Genomic DNA, 23,198 nt, shown 5'->3' on the forward strand with positions numbered 1-23,198 from the left:
GATTCTAACAACAAGGACATAATAATTATTCTAACCACAGGGACATGAGAATTAGTCTAATCATAGGGACATGAGAAATATTACAGGCTATAGGGACCTCCATAACATAAAAAAATCTATTCAAGCTAATCCATAAATAGAGAGCAAGTCCTACAACTTAAAAGTGACATTCAACACCAGAATAACATTAACAAACAGTAAAATCTTTATTTCAGTAAGAGAATTAACATTCTTATGTGCATCCAAGAAACCTATGTATATAGAAAACAATATTAATAACATGTTCAAACTGTAAAAAATTATCTAAATACGATATTGTATGTTCTACCCATGAGATAGTTTAAAAAACTTTATGTATACATATAATGTCAACTTCGTGAAAAACAAGTATAAAATATAAAACGCTAAGTAAATGTATAAAGTAATATGTCTCTAAAATCGTACCATCTATTGTCTATCCTGATAGAACGATCAATACATGTGAACTTTTCCTTCATTGAAGTCGCCATGGAAACCTGTGCCCTTGAACCCGCCCACGCCCTTGACCCCAATGTGAACTCGCTTGACGTCGTAGGCCATTTCAAAGGAACCAAATGACTTGCGCTTTTGTGTCTGGAAGTGTTCAGCGCTACCGTGCCCCAGGACTTGTTTTCCTTCGTCTGGGACGATGCTGTTTCTGTCGTCATGACGATCCCCAATAGTGTTACCATGGTGACATTTTGTTGGTCCATCTACTGCAGACGGTACTCTGTATTGAAAACCAATGCAATGACATCCTTGAAGTTTTAGTCTTGAACATATGTTGAATGGAATGAAAGGTAATTTGTTAGCAGCGTTACCAGGATATTTATAAACCGAATTCTTAGAACCTTTTGCCTATGTAAGGTCATACTTACAGTGTGAGGTCACTTTGTGGACACGGATTTCCCTCCGATACATAATTTTGGTGGTTTGCAGGTAACGGTCTCCTCGTTTTTACTCTGTTCCTGACTTCTGAAGATTGCCTCTATAAAAACAAACCACTCCCTAGATAATCTCTCATAGATATGTCCGTTTTTATTACTAACACAGAAGAATTACCTATTATTATAAGTTAATAATGCTCAACGACAGTTCGAATCAAGTAAATGGACAAATAAATGTGTGTGATAAATATTGACATAACTTCGATACATGATGTAGTTAATATGAATTATATGGTATGATTTGAAATAACTCAGAAAGAACGCGTAAAATTAGCTATCGAATCCTTATGTGCTAAAATATCGACCGCAAAACTACCCCGTAGCCATCACAAACCAGCATTCCGAAGCCGTGGTGGTGTGTTAAACACGTGACTTACTCGTTCATGACGTTGTAGATCTCTCCTTGACAGTCGACTCTTTGCTAACGTACAGCCTGACAACAATGGTTCCTCCGTGATCGTCGTTCTAAATAGAATACTAGTACTTTAAATACAGTATGCAGTTCCATATCCTCACAAATACCATATCAAGTTTCTTGTGTAAATATATAAAATGCTTAATATAATAATATCAGTTAGAAGGAATGTCGTAGCCTCTACGAAAAGTATCCGACTGTCTGTCTCATTCGAGGAACAAGTTTTACAATATACCCGCACATTTAACCTTAATAGTACAGTAGCTGTAATCAGCAATACATAGATTTTTATATCTCACCTCTGTTCACAAGCGTCACTTAAACCTTTCTGAACGATTGATTTCACCATAACTAGATTCACATCGTCAAAGTTCCGTCCACATTTATTTTCCTAACGTCAGTAAAACGCACGTTATGTGACGTCATCATAAGAATGCACGTGCTGTTAAAAATGCGCGCAGAGGGCTTGAATGACGTCACAATGAAACAATTAAACTTTCAGCGTAGCTTTTTCCGACTCTGATTTTCATGCAAACAACAAAACATTGAAACTTCTGACCGGTTTTTTTCCCTGTACGTCAAAGGTCAATTTTAGGCCTATTTTTGTGCGTAACACACTGTCTCGGCAATATGGACTCCGTCGTCGGAGGTCCACATCCAAGGTAAAAACAAAATGGTCACAGTGACCTGGTTTTGGTACGCGACACGACGCATCACCTAGTTAACCCACACAAAGCATATTAGGCTATAGGAGGCTCCATCTTTGGAGGTCCGCATCCAAAGTAAAAACAAATAGGTCACAGTGACCTGGTTTTGGTACGCGACACATCACCTACTTGACCCACACAAAGCATATTATAGGAGACAATCCAGACAGTGACGGATGATTTGACGAATAATGAACCTGTCTCCGAAGGTCGAAAACATAACGATGGTGCATATTTTGACAAGTTAGTTCGCGATTAGTTTGCCCTTTTAGCTTGATAAAAAATAAAATCTATTTTTGTTTTCTTTTTCGTTTATAGTAATCGTACAAATAGTTGGTCTGTGTAGAAGATGGACAAAATCAGTCGAAACCAGAAACATCAACATGTCTATGTTCAACTAACGTCGACGCTTTCAAAGCGAAACCAGAAGAAGTAAACAAAGAAACTATTGTAGCAAGAATAAATTTGCATTTCAATGCTTTAAAAATCAAGATCTTTTATTGTTTATGGACTTATAGCTTTCCGTCAGGCTGTCCGTAAACGCGATTAAGTGGTGTCGCACTCTCTCAGAAAATAATGACTGTTTCATGTAGATTCGATCGGTCCCCATATGGTTCTTATAGTTACGCATATCCACTTTGGGAGAGATTGTAAACCGCCATTGTTAAAGGCCCACTGCCTTTTCCAAACCGCTTTTGATTTTTTTAAAGGAATGTAAAACGAGATCAATAATTTTATATTCGCAATAATCATCAATGTACCGTTAATACCACACTTAGCCTTACACACTTACACTTCTGAACAATTTAGTTAAATTAAACAAAATGTTAATTTTCATAACGCGGGTCGTCTTATGTTTCCTGCCGTCGTCCTAAAGACCGTGCAGTAGTTGACTATCACCGTGCCCAGAAGGCAAAACAGCACTGATTCTCCACTATTATCATATATTAGACAAGGGGATTCAGAGGGTTAACCATAACATACTATAACAATGAAAACGCATTAAACAAACTAGTGTCACATATACATGGTCCCTAGCTGTACACATTGCATTCTGATAGCGATATTGGAAAACATGGTCAACAGGCGGCATTCTTGATTGGAATAGACTTGTTACTTCATTTTGCAGCAGGCATTGAAACATCTGTCTCAAATTGCATGTCTCTAGTTGTGCATTTTCCTTTTTCAGAGCGGTCGGAATCAACATAGCGGACCCACTATCGTCATGATTTTTGAGCTATTTTTCAGAAAGTAGACCCCCTTTGATCTGTAGTTGTGAATGTCTTTACCATATTGGGAGCAATCTGAAAATAGCATGACAAGCAGGTGGCCATAGTACACGACAAAATTGGTGAGTATCTTATAGTGTGTTCTTGTTTTCAAAGCAAAGTAAAGAAGAGTATACCTGTATTTGACTTTACGTTGTTTAGATATTAACGGGGTGTGTCTACGTAGGATATGATTGGATACACATTGTCTGAGACTGACACTTGGACATTAAAATTAAATCGAGATATCGTTGTAGGTTCCATCTTTTATCAACATGGTATTATTAATTACACAGAATATCGTGTGTTGTTTATAAACGCAGCAAATATAGCAAGCCAAACTACTTTTTATTCCGAATAACCGATATCAGAATTTCTATCTAATTCCGATATGGGGAATGTCGGAAACTCTATTGCCGATATCGGAAATTGAATTTCCCGTAGAGGAAATTTTATTTTTGATATCGGAAATTGCTTTTAATCACTGATATCGGAATTATAATTTCCCATATCAGAATAAGAATTTCTGATATAGAAAATTGTTTTCTAATTCCTGATATCAAAAATAGAATGATTTTGGTGCATGTGAAACCAGCACTTCATTCAATATATGGTAGACTATAATGCCATTACTTTTTTCGGGACGCAATTAATTATTTTATATATTTTTATCTTGAAACAAAATAAGAAGCTTTTTAATGTTGGTAATGGCAGAGATTTAGAAAGTATTAAATCATCTATGTGTAAAGTAAGTAACTTCTGTAACCGAAGAAATACTATGTAGTATTTAGTCTATGTAAACTAAGAACTAATCACTGATAAAACGGCGTCTTAGCTACATGACGTCACATTAACGTTTTGCATGTTGCGTACAATCGAACGCACCTTCCTTTTCGCCCTTTTTTGTGTCTTTTAGACGCTTTATTATCTAAGCGCATCATTTCAAACATTCAGAAGTAGAGATATTTACGCATGCGCGTTGGTGTTTCAAGTTAGTGGGGGGAAAACAAAAATGGCGGAAGAGCAGGTGAGGAACGTCTTTAAAACAGTAGCTGTAATCTGAATTATAGAAAATGTTAAACACATTGACTGCACATGCCATCCACAGTTAATTAATATGCGTCCTTACTCATAACATCCAAACGCGCAACACGCATCATGCTCGAGGAGCCGACATTATAATTCGTGCAGTAACGGTCGTTTTGAGCATGTTGTTTACTGTGTTTACCGTACAAAATTTGTGTTTCTCAAGCTCATGTTTCGAATCTGAATGCATTTGATGGGATATACCAAAGCCTGTATATTCTGCTAAAGATGTAGAGAGTTTACAGAAGTACACGCTCCTCAACCTCGTACAAAGTTTGGTTTGTCATTGTGGTCAATCACATCATTCCTTATTTTCACCCCATGGCCGGCACTTTCTGTTGTGTAGATTAAATGTTACAATTCATTTGGCTGATAAGGCACTGGTGAATAAAAGACGTACCTTAATCGATCTGCTATCAAAGTTTTGATAGTTAATGCATTTAAATGCTTTCATTGCTTACGATATTTTAAGTTGTGGGAATTAAATAAATGAAATAATAGGCCTACCTTTTCGCAAATGATTTTTTTCTCTAGATAGCTTCCTGAAGCAAAAGAGACTATCGATCAAACTTATGTACCAAGCAAAAGTGAAATAAAATACTATGGAATAAATGAAAGAAAACAAATACGGTATTAGACCCAATAAGTGCCCATGTACCTATATGCGCTCCTCCTGTATTTGTGGCCTTCAATGGTACGGTCATAAATAAAGACCAAAACTCTGTAGGTTTGTAATAATCTGATGTTATTAAGTATCTTTTCATTTTTCCAATTTTTAAATGCCCTGGGCACTTATTTGGTCAAATATGGTACAGTAACATGAAACAGGGCGAGAGTAGTGTGTAAATGTAATACAATCATTCAACAGGGCGAGAGTAGTGTGTAAATGTAATACAATCATTCAATTGTTGAACTTCATCATGCTGCTGCAATTTTCAGTGGTACAGAAATGGTTGTTACAGTTTCAAGATCCTGCTATAATATAACTGTGACAAAATGTCATATAGCTACAGCTGTCTTTATTCAAATACCTGGATGGCAGTAGAAGTGCAAACATGTAAAATGGATGCAAACTGTTAATAACAATGAGTATCAAAAGTCAAAGAGTATAAATATGACAGGAAATTCATTATTACATGTCTTCAACATTCAGATCAATTATGTGTATTGTATATAATGCATTATTGTGTTAAATAATATGTGTATAAAGATCAATATTTAACATAGAAACACAACTGAGGAAGGAAGACAATTATTTATGATTCATTTCTTATCAATCATTAATTTGTTTACAGACAAAAAATAATACTAAACTATTAACCTAAGTTCTCACTTCTAGGTTTAGCTGGTATCATAATTAAATTCTGCAGTCATATTGATCCAAAGGCATTTCAAAATTAAACTGAAGAACATTTTTTTCTCTGCATACATGTAAATAGTGCATATTTCTTTTACTGAAGATAAATTTCATAAACAATCAACTTTTTATGGTATTGTAGAGATTTGCTTGGTTTGATAATTGAGGTATGCTTGTAAATTTGTACAAAGAAAAACCAGAAAAAATTATCTGATTTTTCAGGAGCTTCTGCAACTGGAGAACTTGTGTAAGCAGTTTTATGAAACCAACAACACTAACCTGCGAGCGGACGCAGAGAAGGCTCTGGTTGAATTTGCAGACTCCCCAGATTGTTTGAGCAAATGCCAGCTTCTTTTGGAAAGAGGGAATGTAAGGGTTTTGTCTTGATAAAAGTTCTCAAGGGTTACAACAAGCTGGATATTTTTGCGGGTCAAATTTGTGATTCTATGGGGCATTGCTTAATCGTGAAAATTTCATTAGTATATATTGCGAATTGGTTTAATCATTTATGACCTGAAAGCCATATAGTGAAAATTTAGATCTGCTGAAATATTTTCTTGTTTTAACTTGAAATCATGGAAATTTTGACCCATATAAATAACTGGTGACTATATTTGACCATATTGTCAATGTATATTTTACCATAATCACAGTGATGAGCCTCAAGGTTTTTTCTGCAATCAATAAATGGTACAAAATTTTAACAACATACCTAGATGTCGTCCATCTTTTTATAGTCATAATGTTTCATCCGTTGTCGTCCACCATGTGTTAACTTATCACAACTTCTCAAGTTCTACCGGTGAGATTTAGTTGAAACTTGCATGAAATAATCCTTACATGGTCCTGACCTAGTGTTGTTAATTTTCGGGTCGATCCGAAATCCAAGATAGCCGCCACAGCCGCCATCTTGAAAACACATTTTGAACTTCTTCTCAAGTTTTTCAGTGCGATTTAGCTAAAACTTGCATGAAATGATCCTGAAATAGTCCCAACCAAGTGATGTCATTTTTTAATCAATCCGAAATCCAGGATGGCCGCCACAGCCGCCATCTTAAAAACACGGTTAAACTGCTACACTTCTACCGGTGTGATTTGGCAGAAATGATCCTGATAAAATCTTGACAAAGTGTTGTTACATCTTTGGTTGATCCCAAATCGAAGATGGCTACTCTGACACCATGTCTAATTAATTTCTGTATGACTTTTGCCAAGGAAGTTAGATGATCTTTAAGTCTTTTGTAATGAATTGGTGATTTGTCAGCTGCAAATTAGATCACTACAGTGATTTATCCTTAAGGAGCTTATACAATGGCAACAAGCCCGTATCATAAATGATAACTGAAATCAAATGGTTAATCAAATCTAGCTTGTCTCTCCCTCTCACTTTCATTAACTTTAAGAATTCATTCGTCAGTACTTATTAAATACAATTCATTGGCATGTTTGTTCATTTTTCCAGTCACCTCTTGCACAACTACTGGCAGCCACAACATTGACCAAGCTTGTGACACGCCCAAACGTCACCTTACCCTTAGAACAAAGGATAGATATAAGTAAGTCTGTAGTCATTTTTCTCACATCAAATTTCTGTGTAATACCGCAAAAAATATCAATACAGGAAACCTGGAGAGAGAAAAAAGACAACTTTGGCTGACATCAGCTTTCACTTCAAAGTTTCTGAATGCTTCTTGCATTTTTACCTATTGATATATCTTCCATATTTAGATGACTATTAGCTCAGTATTTTCCATGTTATTGTCAGGAAAAAGTTGTCATCGGGAAAATATTAATTATTAATTGGCATACAAAATGCATTACTTCTGTCATGTGGTTCAATGTATATTTAAACATTTGATTTTGTTTTCTTTTTTTTTCAGGAAATTATGGCCTCAACTACTTGGGAACACGACCAAAGTTGGTGCACTATGTGTTACAAGCCCTTGTACAGGTAATGTTCTTACAATGAAAATTTGGTGATATCATAACATCTAAATTATAGATATTGACCTAACAATAAACGAATAATTAAAGCCATATTTTTGATGGTATTCATGCAGAAATAAAAGAGGTGACAAAAATATAATACTTTGCTTTTTCTGTTTCTAGCTATTTGCCAGAATCACAAAGCTTGGATGGTTTGACCTGAAAGATGAAGAATATGCATTCAGAAATGTGATCAATGATGTCACAAAATTCATACAGGTAAATTCATTTTACAAGGAGTTCTCTGGGGATTATGTGACAAGATTTCATTTTAATGTTCATACTAAGAATTTAGCCGCTGATACAAGATTACAACTTTTTTAACTAATTTCTGAGGGCTTCTCCATCAAATATTAGCTCATTTTCGAGGACTTCTCCGTCAAATATTTGAATTTGAGACACAATTATAAGTAACAGTATGGATAACTGTTCACAATAACAATTACTCAAATCTTTAAAAATTATGGTTTATGGTGATCACTTACTATTTCTTAACTATGGAAAAACTAATAAAAACCTATTGTGTGCCATCTTTAACGATAAGGACCTGATGAAAATATTTCTTGTTTTTCCAGAGTGGTTTTACCCAGCATGTGATGATTGGAGTACAACTTCTGTCACAGTTGGTGTGTGAGATGAACCAGGTCAGCGAAGTAAGTCACGAGGACCTACAACACTTCTCTATTTACCTGTGGAGACTTCTAGACACTCATTTTAACCACTTCTCTATTTACCTGTGGAGACTCCTAGACACTCATTTTAACCACTTCTCTATTTACCTGTGGAGACTCCTAGACACTCATTTTAACCACTTCTCTATTTACCTGTGGAGACTTCTAGACACTCATTTTAACCACTTCTCTATTTACCTGTGGAGACTCTAGACACTCATTTAACCACTTCTCTATTACCTGTGGAGACTCCTCTCATTTAACCACTTCTATTACCTGTGGAGATCTAGACACTCATTTAACCCTCTTATTACCTGTGGAGACTCTAGACACTCATTTTAACCACTTCTCTATTTACCTGTGGAGACTCCTAGACACTCATTTTAACCACTTCTCTATTTACCTGTGGAGACTCTTAGACACTCATTTTAACCACTTCTCTATTTACCTGTGGAGACTCCTAGACACTCATTTTAACCACTTCTCTATTTACCTGTGGAGACTCCTAGACACTCATTTAACCACTTCTCTATTTACCTGTGGAGACTCCTAGACACTCATTTTAACCACTTCTCTATTTACCTGTGGAGACTCCTAGACACTCATTTTAACCACTTCTCTATTTACCTGTGGAGACTCCTAGACACTCATTTTAACCACTTCTCTATTTACCTGTGGAGACTCCTAGACACTCATTTTAACCACTTCTCTATTTACCTGTGGAGACTCCTAGACACTCATTTTAACCACTTCTCTATTTACCTGTGGAGACTCCTAGACACTCATTTTTAACCACTTCTCTATTTTACCTGTGGAGACTTCTAGACACTCATTTTAACCACTTCTCTATTTACCTGTGGAGACTCCTAGACACTCATTTTAACCACTTCTCTATTTACCTGTGGAGACTCCTAGACACTCATTTTAACCACTTCTCTATTTACCTGTGGAGACTCCTAGACACTCATTTTAACCACTTCTCTATTTACCTGTGGAGACTCCTAGACACTCATTTTAACCACTTCTCTATTTACCTGTGGAGACTCCTAGACACTCATTTTAACCACTTCTCTATTTACCTGTGGAGACTCCTAGACACTCATTTTAACCACTTCTCTATTTACCTGTGGAGACTCCTAGACACTCATTTTAACCACTTCTCTATTTACCTGTGGAGACTCCTAGACACTCATTTTAACCACTTCTCTATTTACCTGTGGAGACTCCTAGACACTCATTTTAACCACTTCTCTATTTACCTGTGGAGACTCCTAGACACTCATTTTAACCACTTCTCTATTTACCTGTGGAGACTCCTAGACACTCATTTTAACCACTTCTCTATTTACCTGTGGAGACTCCTAGACACTCATTTTAACCACTTCTCTATTTACCTGTGGAGACTCCTAGACACTCATTTTAACCACTTCTCTATTTACCTGTGGAGACTCCTAGACACTCATTTTAACCACTTCTCTATTTACCTGTGGAGACTCCTAGACACTCATTTTAACCACTTCTCTATTTACCTGTGGAGACTCCTAGACACTCATTTTAACCACTTCTCTATTTACCTGTGGAGACTCCTAGACACTCATTTTAACCACTTCTCTATTTACCTGTGGAGACTCCTAGACACTCATTTTAACCACAGTTGCAATATACAAGGGGGTGGGGGTATGAGTGTTGTTGTATTAAGTCGATATTATTATGGTCATAAGATAGATCCCCCCTCATGGTGACGGCCGCCTATGATTTTAACTACAACATGTTGGCCCTTTAAAGATGACAGAGAGGTTTCTCACCACCCAACCACTGAGACATAACTACTGGGTAATCATCTAGTCTCTGGTCCAGATATGTTATGATTGACAGTCAATATAATGATGCAAAGTTTTAGAGAAGCATACACAAATCTGTCCCCATCACAAGAACTGTACAAAGTTTTAGAGAAGTATACACAAATCTGTCCCCATCACAAGAACTGTACAAAGTTTTAGAGAAGCATACACAAATCTGTCCCCATCACAAGAACTGTACAAAGTTTTAGAGAAGAATACACAAATCTGTCCCCATCACAAGAACTGTACAAAGTTTTAGAGAAGAATACACAAATCTGTCCCCATCACAAGAACAGTACAAAGTTTTAGAGAAGAATACACAAATCTGTCCCCATCACAAGAACTGTACAAAGTTTTAGAGAAGCATACACAAGTATACACAAATCTGTCCCCATCACAAGAACTGTACAAAGTTTTAGAGAAGTATACACAAATCTGTCCCCATCACAAGAACTGTACAAAGTTTTAGAGAAGCATACACAAATCTGTCCCCATCACAAGAACTGTACAAAGTTTTAGAGAAGCATACACAAATCTGTCCCCATCACAAGAACTGTACAAAGTTTTAGAGAAGCATACACAAATCTGTCCCCATCACAAGAACTGTACAAAGTTTTAGAGAAGCATACACAAATCTGTCCCCATCACAAGAACTGTACAAAGTTTTAGAGAAGCATACACAAATCTGTCCCCATCAAAAGAACTGTACAAAGTTTTAGAGAAGCATACACAAATCTGTCCCCATCACAAGAACTGTACAAAGTTTTAGAGAAGCATACACAAATCTGTCCCCATCACAAGAACAGTACAAAGTTTTAGAGAAGCATACACAAATCTGTCCCCATCACAAGAACTGTACAAAGTTTTAGAGAAGGATACACAAATCTGTCCCCATCACAAGAACTGTACAAAGTTTTAGAGAAGCATACACAAATCTGTCCCCATCACAAGAACTGTACAAAGTTTTAGAGAAGCATACACAAATCTGTCCCCATCACAAGAACTGTACAAAGTTTTAGAGAAGCATACACAAATCTGTCCCCATCAAAAGAACTGTACAAAGTTTTAGAGAAGCATACACAAATCTGTCCCCATCAAAAGAACTGTACAAAGTTTTAGAGAAGCATACACAAATCTGTCCCCATCACAAGAACTGTACAAAGTTTTAGAGAAGTATACACAAATCTGTCCCCATTACAAGAACTGTACAAAGTTTTAGAGAAGCATACACAAATCTGTCCCCATCACAAGAACTGTACAAAGTTTTAGAGAAGCATACACAAATCTGTCCCCATCACAAGAACTGTACAAAGTTTTAGAGAAGCATACACAAATGTCCCCATCACAAGAACAGTACAAAGTTTTAGAGAAGTATACACAAATCTGTCCCCATCACAAGAACTGTACAAAGTTTTAGAGAAGCATACACAAATCTGTCCCCATCAAAAGAACTGTACAAAGTTTTAGAGAAGCATACACAAATCTGTCCCCATCAAAGAACTGTACAAAGTTTTAGAGAAGCATACACAAATCTGTCCCCATCACAAGAACTGTACAAAGTTTTAGAGAAGCATACACAAATCTGTCCCCATCACAAGAACTGTACAAAGTTTTAGAGAAGTATACACAAATCTGTCCCCATCACAAGAACTGTACAAAGTTTTAGAGAAGCATACACAAATCTGTCCCCATCACAAGAACTGTACAAAGTTTTAGAGAAGCATACACAAATCTGTCCCCATCACAAGAACTGTACAAAGTTTTAGAGAAGCATACACAAATCTGTCCCCATCAAAAGAACTGTACAAAGTTTTAGAGAAGCATACACAAATCTGTCCCCATCACAAGAACTGTACAAAGTTTTAGAGAAGCATACACAAATCTGTCCCCATCACAAGAACAGTACAAAGTTTTAGAGAAGTATACACAAATCTGTCCCCATCAAAAGAACTGTACAAAGTTTTAGAGAAGCATACACAAATCTGTCCCCATCAAAAGAACTGTACAAAGTTTTAGAGAAGTATACACAAATCTGTCCCCATCACAAGAACTGTACAAAGTTTTAGAGAAGCATACACAAATCTGTCCCCATCACAAGAACTGTACAAAGTTTTAGAGAAGGATACACAAATCTGTCCCCATCACAAGAACAGTACAAAGTTTTAGAGAAGCATACACAAATCTGTCCCCATCACAAGAACTGTACAAAGTTTTAGAGAAGCATACACAAATCTGTCCCCATCAAAAGAACTGTACAAAGTTTTAGAGAAGCATACACAAATCTGTCCCCATCACAAGAACTGTACAAAGTTTTAGAGAAGCATACACAAATCTGTCCCCATCACAAGAACTGTACAAAGTTTTAGAGAAGCATACACAAATCTGTCCCCATCACAAGAACTGTACAAAGTTTTAGAGAAGCATACACAAATCTGTCCCCATCAAAAGAACTGTACAAAGTTTTAGAGAAGCATACACAAATCTGTCCCCCATCACAAGAACTGTACAAAGTTTTAGAGAAGCATACACAAATCTGTCCCCATCACAAGAACTGTACAAAGTTTTAGAGAAGCATACACAAATCTGTCCCCATCACAAGAACTGTACAAAGTTTTAGAGAAGCATACACAAATCTGTCCCCATCACAAAGAACTGTACAAAGTTTTAGAGAAGGATACACAAATCTGTCCCCATCACAAGAACTGTACAAAGTTTTAGAGAAGGATACACAAATCTGTCCCCATCACAAGAACTGTACAAAGTTTTAGAGAAGCATACACAAATCTGTCCCCATCAAAAGAACTGTACAAAGTTTTAGAGAAGCATACACAAATCTGTCCCCATCACAAGAACTGTACAAAGTTTTAGAGAAGCATACACAAATCTGTCCCCATCACAAGAACTGTACAAAGTTTTAGAGAAGCATACACAAATCTGTCCCCATCACAAGAACTGTACAAAGTTTTAGAGAAGCATACACAAATCTGTCCCCATCAAAAGAACTGTACAAAGTTTTAGAGAAGCATACACAAATCTGTCCCCATCAAAAGAACTGTACAAAGTTTTAGAGAAGCATACACAAATCTGTCCCCATCACAAGAACAGTACAAAGTTGTAGAGAAGTATACACAAATCTGTCCCCATCACAAGAACAGTACAAAGTTTTAGAGAAGTATACACAAATCTGTCCCCATCAAAAGAACTGTACAAAGTTTTAGAGAAGCATACACAAATCTGTCCCCATCAAAAGAACTGTACAAAGTTTTAGAGAAGTATACACAAATCTGTCCCCATCACAAGAACTGTACAAAGTTTTAGAGAAGCATACACAAATCTGTCCCCATCACAAGAACTGTACAAAGTTTTAGAGAAGGATACACAAATCTGTCCCCATCACAAGAACAGTACAAAGTTTTAGAGAAGGATACACAAATCTGTCCCCATCACAAGAACTGTACAAAGTTTTAGAGAAGCATACACAAATCTGTCCCCATCAAAAGAACTGTACAAAGTTTTAGAGAAGCATACACAAATCTGTCCCCATCAAAAGAACTGTACAAAGTTTTAGAGAAGCATACACAAATCTGTCCCCATCACAAGAACTGTACAAAGTTTTAGAGAAGCATACACAAATCTGTCCCCATCACAAGAACAGTACAAAGTTTTAGAGAAGTATACACAAATCTGTCCCCATCAAAAGAACTGTACAAAGTTTTAGAGAAGCATACACAAATCTGTCCCCATCAAAAGAACTGTACAAAGTTTTAGAGAAGTATACACAAATCTGTCCCCATCACAAGAACTGTACAAAGTTTTAGAGAAGCATACACAAATCTGTCCCCATCACAAGAACAGTACAAAGTTTTAGAGAAGGATACACAAATCTGTCCCCATCACAAGAACAGTACAAAGTTTTAGAGAAGGATACACAAATCTGTCCCCATCACAAGAACTGTACAAAGTTTTAGAGAAGCATACACAAATCTGTCCCCATCAAAAGAACTGTACAAAGTTTTAGAGAAGCATACACAAATCTGTCCCCATCACAAGAACTGTACAAAGTTTTAGGGAAGCATACACAAATCTGTCCCCATCACAAGAACTGTACAAAGTTTTAGAGAAGTATACACAAATCTGTCCCCATTACAAGAACTGTACAAAGTTTTAGAGAAGCATACACAAATCTGTCCCCATCAAAAGAACTGTACAAAGTTTTAGAGAAGCATACACAAATCTGTCCCCATCACAAGAACTGTACAAAGTTTTAGAGAAGGATACACAAATCTGTCCCCATCACAAGAACAGTACAAAGTTTTAGAGAAGGATACACAAATCTGTCCCCATCACAAGAACTGTACAAAGTTTTAGAGAAGCATACACAAATCTGTCCCCATCAAAAGAACTGTACAAAGTTTTAGAGAAGCATACACAAATCTGTCCCCATCACAAGAACTGTACAAAGTTTTAGGGAAGCATACACAAATCTGTCCCCATCACAAGAACTGTACAAAGTTTTAGAGAAGTATACACAAATCTGTCCCCATCACAAGAACTGTACAAAGTTTTAGAGAAGCATACACAAATCTGTCCCCATCAAAAGAACTGTACAAAGTTTTAGAGAAGCATACACAAATCTGTCCCCATCAAAAGAACTGTACAAAGTTTTAGAGAAGCATACACAAATCTGTCCCCATCACAAGAACTGTACAAAGTTTTAGAGAAGCATACACAAATCTGTCCCCATCACAAGAACAGTACAAAGTTTTAGAGAAGTATACACAAATCTGTCCCCATCAAAAGAACTGTACAAAGTTTTAGAGAAGCATACACAAATCTGTCCCCATCAAAAGAACTGTACAAAGTTTTAGAGAAGTATACACAAATCTGTCCCCATCACAAGAACTGTACAAAGTTTTAGAGAAGCATACACAAATCTGTCCCCATCACAAGAACTGTACAAAGTTTTAGAGAAGGATACACAAATCTGTCCCCATCACAAGAACAGTACAAAGTTTTAGAGAAGGATACACAAATCTGTCCCCATCACAAGAACTGTACAAAGTTTTAGAGAAGCATACACAAATCTGTCCCCATCAAAAGAACTGTACAAAGTTTTAGAGAAGCATACACAAATCTGTCCCCATCACAAGAACTGTACAAAGTTTTAGGGAAGCATACACAAATCTGTCCCCATCACAAGAACTGTACAAAGTTTTAGAGAAGTATACACAAATCTGTCCCCATCACAAGAACTGTACAAAGTTTTAGAGAAGCATACACAAATCTGTCCCCATCACAAGAACTGTACAAAGTTTTAGAGAAGTATACACAAATCTGTCCCCATCACAAGAACTGTACAAAGTTTTAGAGAAGTATACACAAATCTGTCCCCATCAAAAGAACTGTACAAAGTTTTAGAGAAGCATACACAAATCTGTCCCCATCACAAGAACTGTACAAAGTTTTAGAGAAGTATACACAAATCTGTCCCCATCACAAGAACTGTACAAAGTTTTAGAGAAGCATACACAAATCTGTCCCCATCACAAGAACTGTACAAAGTTTTAGAGAAGCATACACAAATCTGTCCCCATCACAAGAACTGTACAAAGTTTTAGAGAAGTATACACAAATCTGTCCCCATCACAAGAACTGTACAAAGTTTTAGAGAAGTATACACAAATCTGTCCCCATCACAAGAACTGTACAAAGAAACAAAATATTTTGTCTATTCTGTCTTTGCATGTCACAGAGTTACCTCTCTTGCTGCTAGGTATCCACCCATGACTTTACAATCAATTTCTACCTGCATAGACAGATATACTCTGTAATATGTAAATGAGTATATGAGGAATATGAATGATTTTCTAACTATTTTAATTATACATGTATAATGTGTTTACGCTACAGGCTGACGCTAGCAGATCCCTAACCAAACACAGGAAGATTGCATCATCATTCCGCGACACCCAGCTGTTCGAGATTTTCCAGCTGGCCTGCTCCTTATTACAGACTGCCGCGGGAAACATCAAAAACATGAATTTCTCAGACGATAGTCAGGTACAATAAACATCAAAAATATGAATTTCTCAGACGATGGTCAGGTTCAGTAAACATCAAAAATATGAATTTCTCAGACGATGGTCAGGTTCAGTAAACATCAAAAATATGAATTTCTCAGACGATGGTCAGGTACAGTAAACATAAAAAACATGAATTTCTCAGACAATGGTTAGGTTCAGTAAACATCAAAAACATGAATTTCTCAGACAATGGTTAGGTTCAGTAAACATCAAAAACATGAATTTCTCAGACGATGGTCGGGTTCGGTAAACATCAAAAACATGAATTTCTCAGACAATGGTCAGGTACAGAGAGAGCAAACATCAAAATCATGAATCAGTTGAAGAAAACTTTCTATAATTAATTGTTATTTAATAGACAATTACAACACAATAGAACCTGTCGTCTATACATTTTGATTCAACCATGAAGAATAAGTTCGTCACAACTAACTTGCTAATATAACTAGACCCCTCTGCGTCAGCTTCTGTTTTAACATAAACAACAGTAAAATGATAGGAACCTTTCTGATGATTGCAGCATATAACTTCAACAAACCATGTATACATCACAACATAAATAACCTCGATGAATTGTTATATTTGTAGCATGGTTTTATCCAGCATTCCCTTAGACTGGCCCTCAACTGTTTAACATTTGACTTCATCGGCACATCAACAGATGAATCTTCAGATGATTTATGTACAGTACAGATCCCTACTTCGTGGAGATCAGGTGAGGTTTAATTCCATGTGATCTAAAAATACAAATAAAATGTCAATTTAGAAATGTAGAACCCTGTCTGGGGACTGATATTCTATTTAGGACACTGGAATGTTAAATGATAGAAAGTCATACATCTGAGTATAAAGATTCCTGATAGGTAACATTGTGTGGGCTCTCACTTGACCTTTGATATTTCTTAATTCCGTATATTTTAATTATCATTATTAATAGACTCAATTATTCAACACCATAATTTGTAGTTTGACTTTTGATTCTGTCAACTTGAAGCCTTAATGAAAGCAAACATTTCCAGTTTCAATAAATGAAGAGAGCTGAAAACCTTTAGATAAAGATTGAAGATACCTCTGTATCCCTACAACTGTTAGTTGTAATGACATCATTGTTGTGTTGGTACCCTAGACTCTGTATCCCTACAACTGTTAGTTGTAATGACATCATTGTTGTGTTGGTACCCTAGACTCTGTATCCCTACAACTGTTAGTTGTAATGACATCATTGTTGTGTTGGTACCCTAGACTCTGTATCCCTACAACTGTTAGTTGTAATGACATCATTGTTGTGTTGGTACCCTAGACTTTGTATCCCTACAACTGTTAGTTGTAATGACATCATTGTTGTGTTGGTAAAGTCTATCTAGACTTTGTATTCCTACAACTGTTAGTTGTAATTACATCATTATTGTGTTGGTACAGCTTTCCTAGACTTTGCTACCATGCAGCTGTTTTTCGACCTGTATGCTGGACTACCGGTGACGCTATCTCCTCTGGCCCTCTCCTGCCTTGTCCAGATCGCATCTGTTCGACGCTCGTTGTTTAACAACACAGAGAGAGCCAAGTTTCTAAATCAGATTGTGGTTGGCGTGAGGAGCATTCTAGAAAATCCACAGGTATGACTTACAAACATCTTACCTAACTATTCTGTAAATTTTAAGCTTGACTAATCTCGCTAACTTGGTAACAATTATCAGAAATTACATTACTTGTGACAGTGAATTGCTCAAAACCATGAAATGTAAATCTACGTCATTGAAAAATATGCCTTTAATAAAGAAACTGAAGCGTTAAATTTCCATTTTAAATTTAGTCAAATGTAATTTATATAGATGAATAAAAACAAAATCACAAGTGAGTATAATCACTAACACCTTTTTTAGGGTTTATCTGATCCGAGTAATTACCATGAGTTCTGTCGCCTATTGGCTCGGCTGAAGTCCAACTACCAGTTGGGAGAGCTGGTCAAGGTAGACAACTACCCAGAAGTCATTAAAATGATAGCTGAGTTTACCGTGACCAGTCTCAGAGTAAGTGTATATCTGGAGGAGATATATTTTGTTGGTATAAATCCTGTAATGATATCTTCAAAGTTTGTACCACGATAATGGAATTTAAGGACAAAAAATATTTCTTGTAATCTTGTTCCTCTTAAATATTAATGGAGAAGGCCTTACTACAGTTGTTGAAACCCTGTGTTTAGTTTTTTAACGAGAAAACATATGTTACAAGAACTTTTGAAAGATAGTATATATATGTTGTATCCATATCTTTGCCTGACAATACATATAAAGATATCATGGAACTTTGTTGTCCTTTCAATCATTGAATAAAAGCATAGTAAACCAAGTCTGTAGTCTCCCTAATGTTTTTTCTGGCATGTATCTGTGTGAAATGTTTTTAATTTGTCTTTATGTAATTTTGTTTGTAATTTGAAAGCATTTTGGTTTCGTAGCAAATGTGGCAGTTTGCCCCAAACAGTGTGCACTACCTGTTGAGCCTTTGGCAGAGAATGGTAGCGTCAGTACCATACGTGAAAGCTACTGAGCCACATCTCCTGGAGACGTACACACCAGAGGTCCTCAAAGCCTATACCATGTCTCGTCTCGAGTCCGTCACAGTCGTCCTCAAGTACGTTATAGAATATTAATTAGTGTATTTCGTTCTATGTTAATTTCTTGAGTGCAATAAGTCTAGATTCTAGATAGAAATTTAGATTCTGTACTTAATTAACTTAAAGACTTTATACACAGAAGGAAAATAGATATGGAGAAAGGATAGGAAATAAATTGTGCAACTATGCAAAGAGTTAATAAAATTATTTTGGACATGAAGAAAATGGAAGATTCGATACAATCATAAAGATCAGTGAGAGTCAACTACTGCATGATAAATAAGACAACCCACATTATAGGAATAAACATTCAATTTGTCTGTATGAAATAAAAAAAAATTATGTAAGTGTAGCATTTAATTAATAAAAAGCTAATAATGTTTGGAACTCATGGAAATTCTTGAAGAGAAACATTTCAGAAATCAAAAGGTGTTTTTGTTAAGGTTTGTGGATATAAATAGGAATCTGCCTACCGATGTAAGATATGTGTATAAGCTGACATGGTCTGTGTTTCAGAGATGGACTAGAGGACCCACTGGACGATACAGGGATGGTGATGCAGCAGTTAGAACAGGTTTGTTGCAATTAGCTAGTCAGATAGATAGAGGTTACACACTACACCAATTAGCTAGTCATATAGGATCTTACATGAGTGTTCATTTCATATGAGGTTTTATGAAGCGAGCAAAAATTAAAACTTGGAGACGAGTTTCATAAAATCTCATCTGAAATAAACACATTTAAGATACTTTTTATCACATATCTACAAATACCTACATAACAAAGAATTTCACGTCAAAATGTTTTGCGAAAATCCAGCAGAGACCGCCATTGTCCCACCATCATCGTAATCCTGACGTCACGTTATTTTTCCTGACATCATTTTATTGTTTCTGTCTGACATCACAATGAATTTCCAGCCAATGAAAATCGCTCCAGGTTATATTACACTAGTGACATTCGAAAAATATCTCACAGGCGAAATCACTGGATATCAGGTGGGTTATGTGATAAAAATAGAGGTTACACAGCGAGTAGTTGTTGGACATGGAATTTGTTCCACAAATTACTGACAAATGTTGAATAAGTTCCATATCATACTAATTGATATTATCAATTTATTGGCTAGTGTTTGTATTAAAATCAATTTATTGGCTAGTGTTTGTATGTTTTCAAAAAGTCCTCAATAGTAAATATAAAAAGCTTATTGTTGGAAGTATATTATTTTCAGACAGGTAATACTGAGATAAAAGAATCTGAGAAGAATTCCATTATCAACAGATCTGTAACTATCTAATCTGTATTTCTAGTTATCAACCATTGGGCGATGTGAGTATGAAAAGACATGTGCGCTGCTGGTTCAGCTGTTTGATGAAGCCGCCCAAAGATACCAGGAACTCATTGCATCACAGGGACAGGGGGCGGAAATATCCATACAAGAAGGTTCGTAAAGTCATAATTACAAAGTATCTCGGCAGTTGTAGAGTCAGTCTGTGTTAAAGACCTTGACTTTAAGATCACTGGGATCTAGATACATTTAAGTCTGTCTGTAGACACAACTTTGTCAGGCAAACTCCTCCTAAACAACCTGACAGATTTTGATAAAATTTGGTACACAGAACCCTGACATCAAGGGGAGTTGAGTAAACTATATTGGGTTCTGCAATGTCCGCTATTAATGAAGGTATTACTTAATTTGTGCAGCAGGGGTATTAGTCGGCCACTCTGGCTACAGTTCTAGCTTAAAAAAGTTAATTAAACTTTGTTCAAGTGCATGAATGTTGTATCGTTTATATTGCTACAGGGCGACTTTCATGGCTGGTCTACATCATAGGGTCTGTGATAGGGGGACGCGTGTCGTTTGCTAGCACAGATGAACACGATGCAATGGATGGGGAGTTGGCCTGCAGGTAAAGTAAACAAAGTACAGAATATAAACTGATCTATCTTAAAATTAACTTGATCTGACTATTAAAACCTGGCATATCCTTAAACAACTCCAGTTTAATGGAGGTAAAACTATCAAATCAAATAAAGCTAAATGACTATCTGATTGTTTTTATACTGATCGGAGTGTATTGTGATACCTATTTATAGCTTGGTTAACTTTCTGTCTTCAGGGTGTTACAGTTAATGAATTTAACTGACAGTCGGATAGCTGCACAAGGAGGTTGTGAGAAATTAGACCTGGCCATTCTCAGTTTCTTCGAACAATTTAGAAAAATCTATGTTGGGGACCAGGTCCATAAGATGTCCAAAGTAAGTCATTTGTCTACATTCTATAACAAATACAATAAAACTTCAAGGATATACTTGATGTCCATCCAGTCCTTTACATTTCATCCCTTCATTTCCCGCTATGATACATCGAGGCAAGGGTATTTATGTTTGACAGATATGTCTTGTTACTTGGCCTGAAGAAACAAATTTGACTTTTGACAGGTCTATCGTCGTCTGTCCGAGGTGCTGGGATTAAATGACGAGTCCATGGTACTGAGTGTTTTTGTTGGTAAAATGTAAGTATGGTCATATCACTCATACTAATAAGTGTACTGACAAAATGGGATTTACAGTGAAAACAAGTGATTAAGGTCTACAAAATAATCTGAATATTACAAAATTGTCTCCCTTCCGGGAAGGTATCACTGTCATGTGTGTGACAATTATTTTGTGGGTGAAAATTATGTCTTTTTTTCTCTGAAAAAATATAATGTTTTGCTCACAAAACTCTGACAAACATACCTGCATGCAAGAACAAATAATTCTGTACTTTGCAAATACAGGATAAGGTCACTAGAGTCCTATAAAGTCTATTATCTTGAACAATCAAAAGGATGTATATGACATGCTCCTCCTTAGAGGAAGTTACAATCTGTAATTTTGACAGAATATGAGTGATATGGGCCATGTCAGTATGTTTTAATTTGGTCTTTTATCCCAACAGAATCACAAACCTGAAGTATTGGGCCCGGAGTGAACAGATCATCTCTCGTACTCTACAGCTTCTCAGTGACCTTTCAGTCGGCTACAGCAGTGTTAGGAAACTGGTCAAGCTGGAAGCTGTCCAGTTCATGTTAAATAATCACACTGTAAGTCCAATATACTCTCATAACTACTGGTCAAGCTGGAAGCTGTCCAGTTCATGTTAAATAACCACACAGTAAGTCCATTATGCTGTCTTATCTACTGGTCAAGCTGGACGCTGTCCAGTTCATGTTAAATAACCACACAGTAAGTCCAATATGCTGTCATACCTACTGGTCAAGCTAGACGCTGTCCAGTTCATGTTAAATAACCACACAGTAAGTCTAATATGCTGTCATACCTACTGGTCAAGCTAGACGCTGTCCAGTTCATGTTAAATAACCACACAGTAAGTCCAGTATGCTGTCATACCTACTGGTCAAGCTGGACGCTGTCCAGGTCATGTTGTAGACTTGCTTCTAAAGCATAAATTAACCTAATGTATAGACTTTGTAGTTAAACCTGCTATTGATAAATTGGCTTCATTAATGAAACCGAGTCTTTAGCAAAAATTACATCCTATAAATGGCAATGTCTTAGATAAAAAGAGTTATTATTATTTGAGTTCAAAATGTATTCTATTGCTAGTTATTTATGTAGGACAGAAACTAAAAATAATATATAATTATAATCCAATCAATAAATATTGATTTTAGTAGGATTTAAAATTTCACTGTCAAAAGTCAATAAACTATGGAAAATAGTATCTACATGAAAATAACCTGCTACCGCAGTTTGAACATAAAACCTTTTATACTTGTGGTTTTGTTACTAATTATCTACATGAAAATAACCTGCTACAACAGTTTGAACATAAATCTTTTGTACTTGTGGTTTTGTTACTAATTATCTACATGAAAATAACCTGCTACCGCAGTTTGAACATAAATCTTTTGTACTTGTGGTTTTGTTACTAATTATCTACATGAAAATAACCTGCTACCGCAGTTTGAACATAAACCTTTTATACTTGTGGTTTTGTTACTAATTATCTACATGAAAATAACCTGCTACCGCAGTTTGAACATAAATCTTTTGTACTTGTGGTTTTGTTACTAATTATCTACATGAAAATAACCTGCTACCGCAGTTTGAACATAAACCTTTTGTACTTGTGGTTTTGTTACTAATTATCTACATGAAAATAACCTGCTACAACTTGTGGTTTTGTTACTAATCATCTA

General features: G+C 36.1%; 2 protein-coding genes across 2 annotated transcripts in view; one reads left to right on the forward strand and one right to left on the reverse strand.

Moving 5' to 3' along the window:
- Positions 1 to 182: 182 nt before the first annotated feature.
- LOC138335621 (uncharacterized) lies at positions 183 to 1,835 on the reverse strand. Its single transcript, XM_069284789.1, has 4 exons — positions 1,680 to 1,835; positions 1,343 to 1,430; positions 897 to 1,006; positions 183 to 748 (listed from the first exon to the last, which is right to left on the reverse strand). The coding sequence occupies exons 1-4, from the start codon at positions 1,727 to 1,729 to the stop codon at positions 472 to 474; spliced, it is 525 nt and encodes a 174-aa protein (XP_069140890.1). The 5' UTR covers positions 1,730 to 1,835; the 3' UTR covers positions 183 to 471.
- Positions 1,836 to 4,320: 2,485 nt separating this feature from the next.
- Positions 4,321 to 23,198, forward strand: part of LOC138335667 (exportin-7-like) — a 33,536-nt gene continuing 14,658 nt past the window's right edge. The window contains exons 1-18 of the mRNA XM_069284829.1: positions 4,321 to 4,382; positions 6,021 to 6,167; positions 7,261 to 7,354; positions 7,679 to 7,749; positions 7,908 to 8,003; positions 8,360 to 8,437; positions 16,207 to 16,356; positions 16,968 to 17,094; positions 17,799 to 17,992; positions 18,260 to 18,406; positions 18,832 to 19,007; positions 19,507 to 19,564; positions 20,301 to 20,433; positions 20,795 to 20,900; positions 21,111 to 21,249; positions 21,433 to 21,506; positions 21,935 to 22,134; positions 22,603 to 22,610. Of these exons, the coding sequence (XP_069140930.1) occupies positions 4,368 to 4,382; positions 6,021 to 6,167; positions 7,261 to 7,354; positions 7,679 to 7,749; positions 7,908 to 8,003; positions 8,360 to 8,437; positions 16,207 to 16,356; positions 16,968 to 17,094; positions 17,799 to 17,992; positions 18,260 to 18,406; positions 18,832 to 19,007; positions 19,507 to 19,564; positions 20,301 to 20,433; positions 20,795 to 20,900; positions 21,111 to 21,249; positions 21,433 to 21,506; positions 21,935 to 22,134; positions 22,603 to 22,610 (2,013 nt within the window). The 5' untranslated portion in view covers positions 4,321 to 4,367. The remainder of the gene's footprint in view (positions 4,383 to 6,020; positions 6,168 to 7,260; positions 7,355 to 7,678; positions 7,750 to 7,907; positions 8,004 to 8,359; positions 8,438 to 16,206; positions 16,357 to 16,967; positions 17,095 to 17,798; positions 17,993 to 18,259; positions 18,407 to 18,831; positions 19,008 to 19,506; positions 19,565 to 20,300; positions 20,434 to 20,794; positions 20,901 to 21,110; positions 21,250 to 21,432; positions 21,507 to 21,934; positions 22,135 to 22,602; positions 22,611 to 23,198) is intronic.

The sequence above is a fragment of the Argopecten irradians genome, chromosome 11 (assembly GCF_041381155.1).
Source record: "Argopecten irradians isolate NY chromosome 11, Ai_NY, whole genome shotgun sequence".
NCBI classification, from domain to species: domain Eukaryota; kingdom Metazoa; phylum Mollusca; class Bivalvia; order Pectinida; family Pectinidae; genus Argopecten; species Argopecten irradians.

Bases quoted from the DNA above. Each gene is read 5' to 3' on its own strand.
- LOC138335621 (XM_069284789.1), bottom strand. From the start codon at position 1,729: ATGGTGAAATCAATCGTTCAGAAAGGTTTAAGTGACGCTTGTGAACAG. The intron at 1,007-1,342 runs GTAAGTCACGTG...TTGTTTTTATAG, and splicing joins ATCTACAACGTCATGAACGA to AGGCAATCTTCAGAAGTCAG. The intron at 749-896 runs GTAAGTATGACC...TTTTCAATACAG, and splicing joins CCACAAAGTGACCTCACACT to AGTACCGTCTGCAGTAGATG.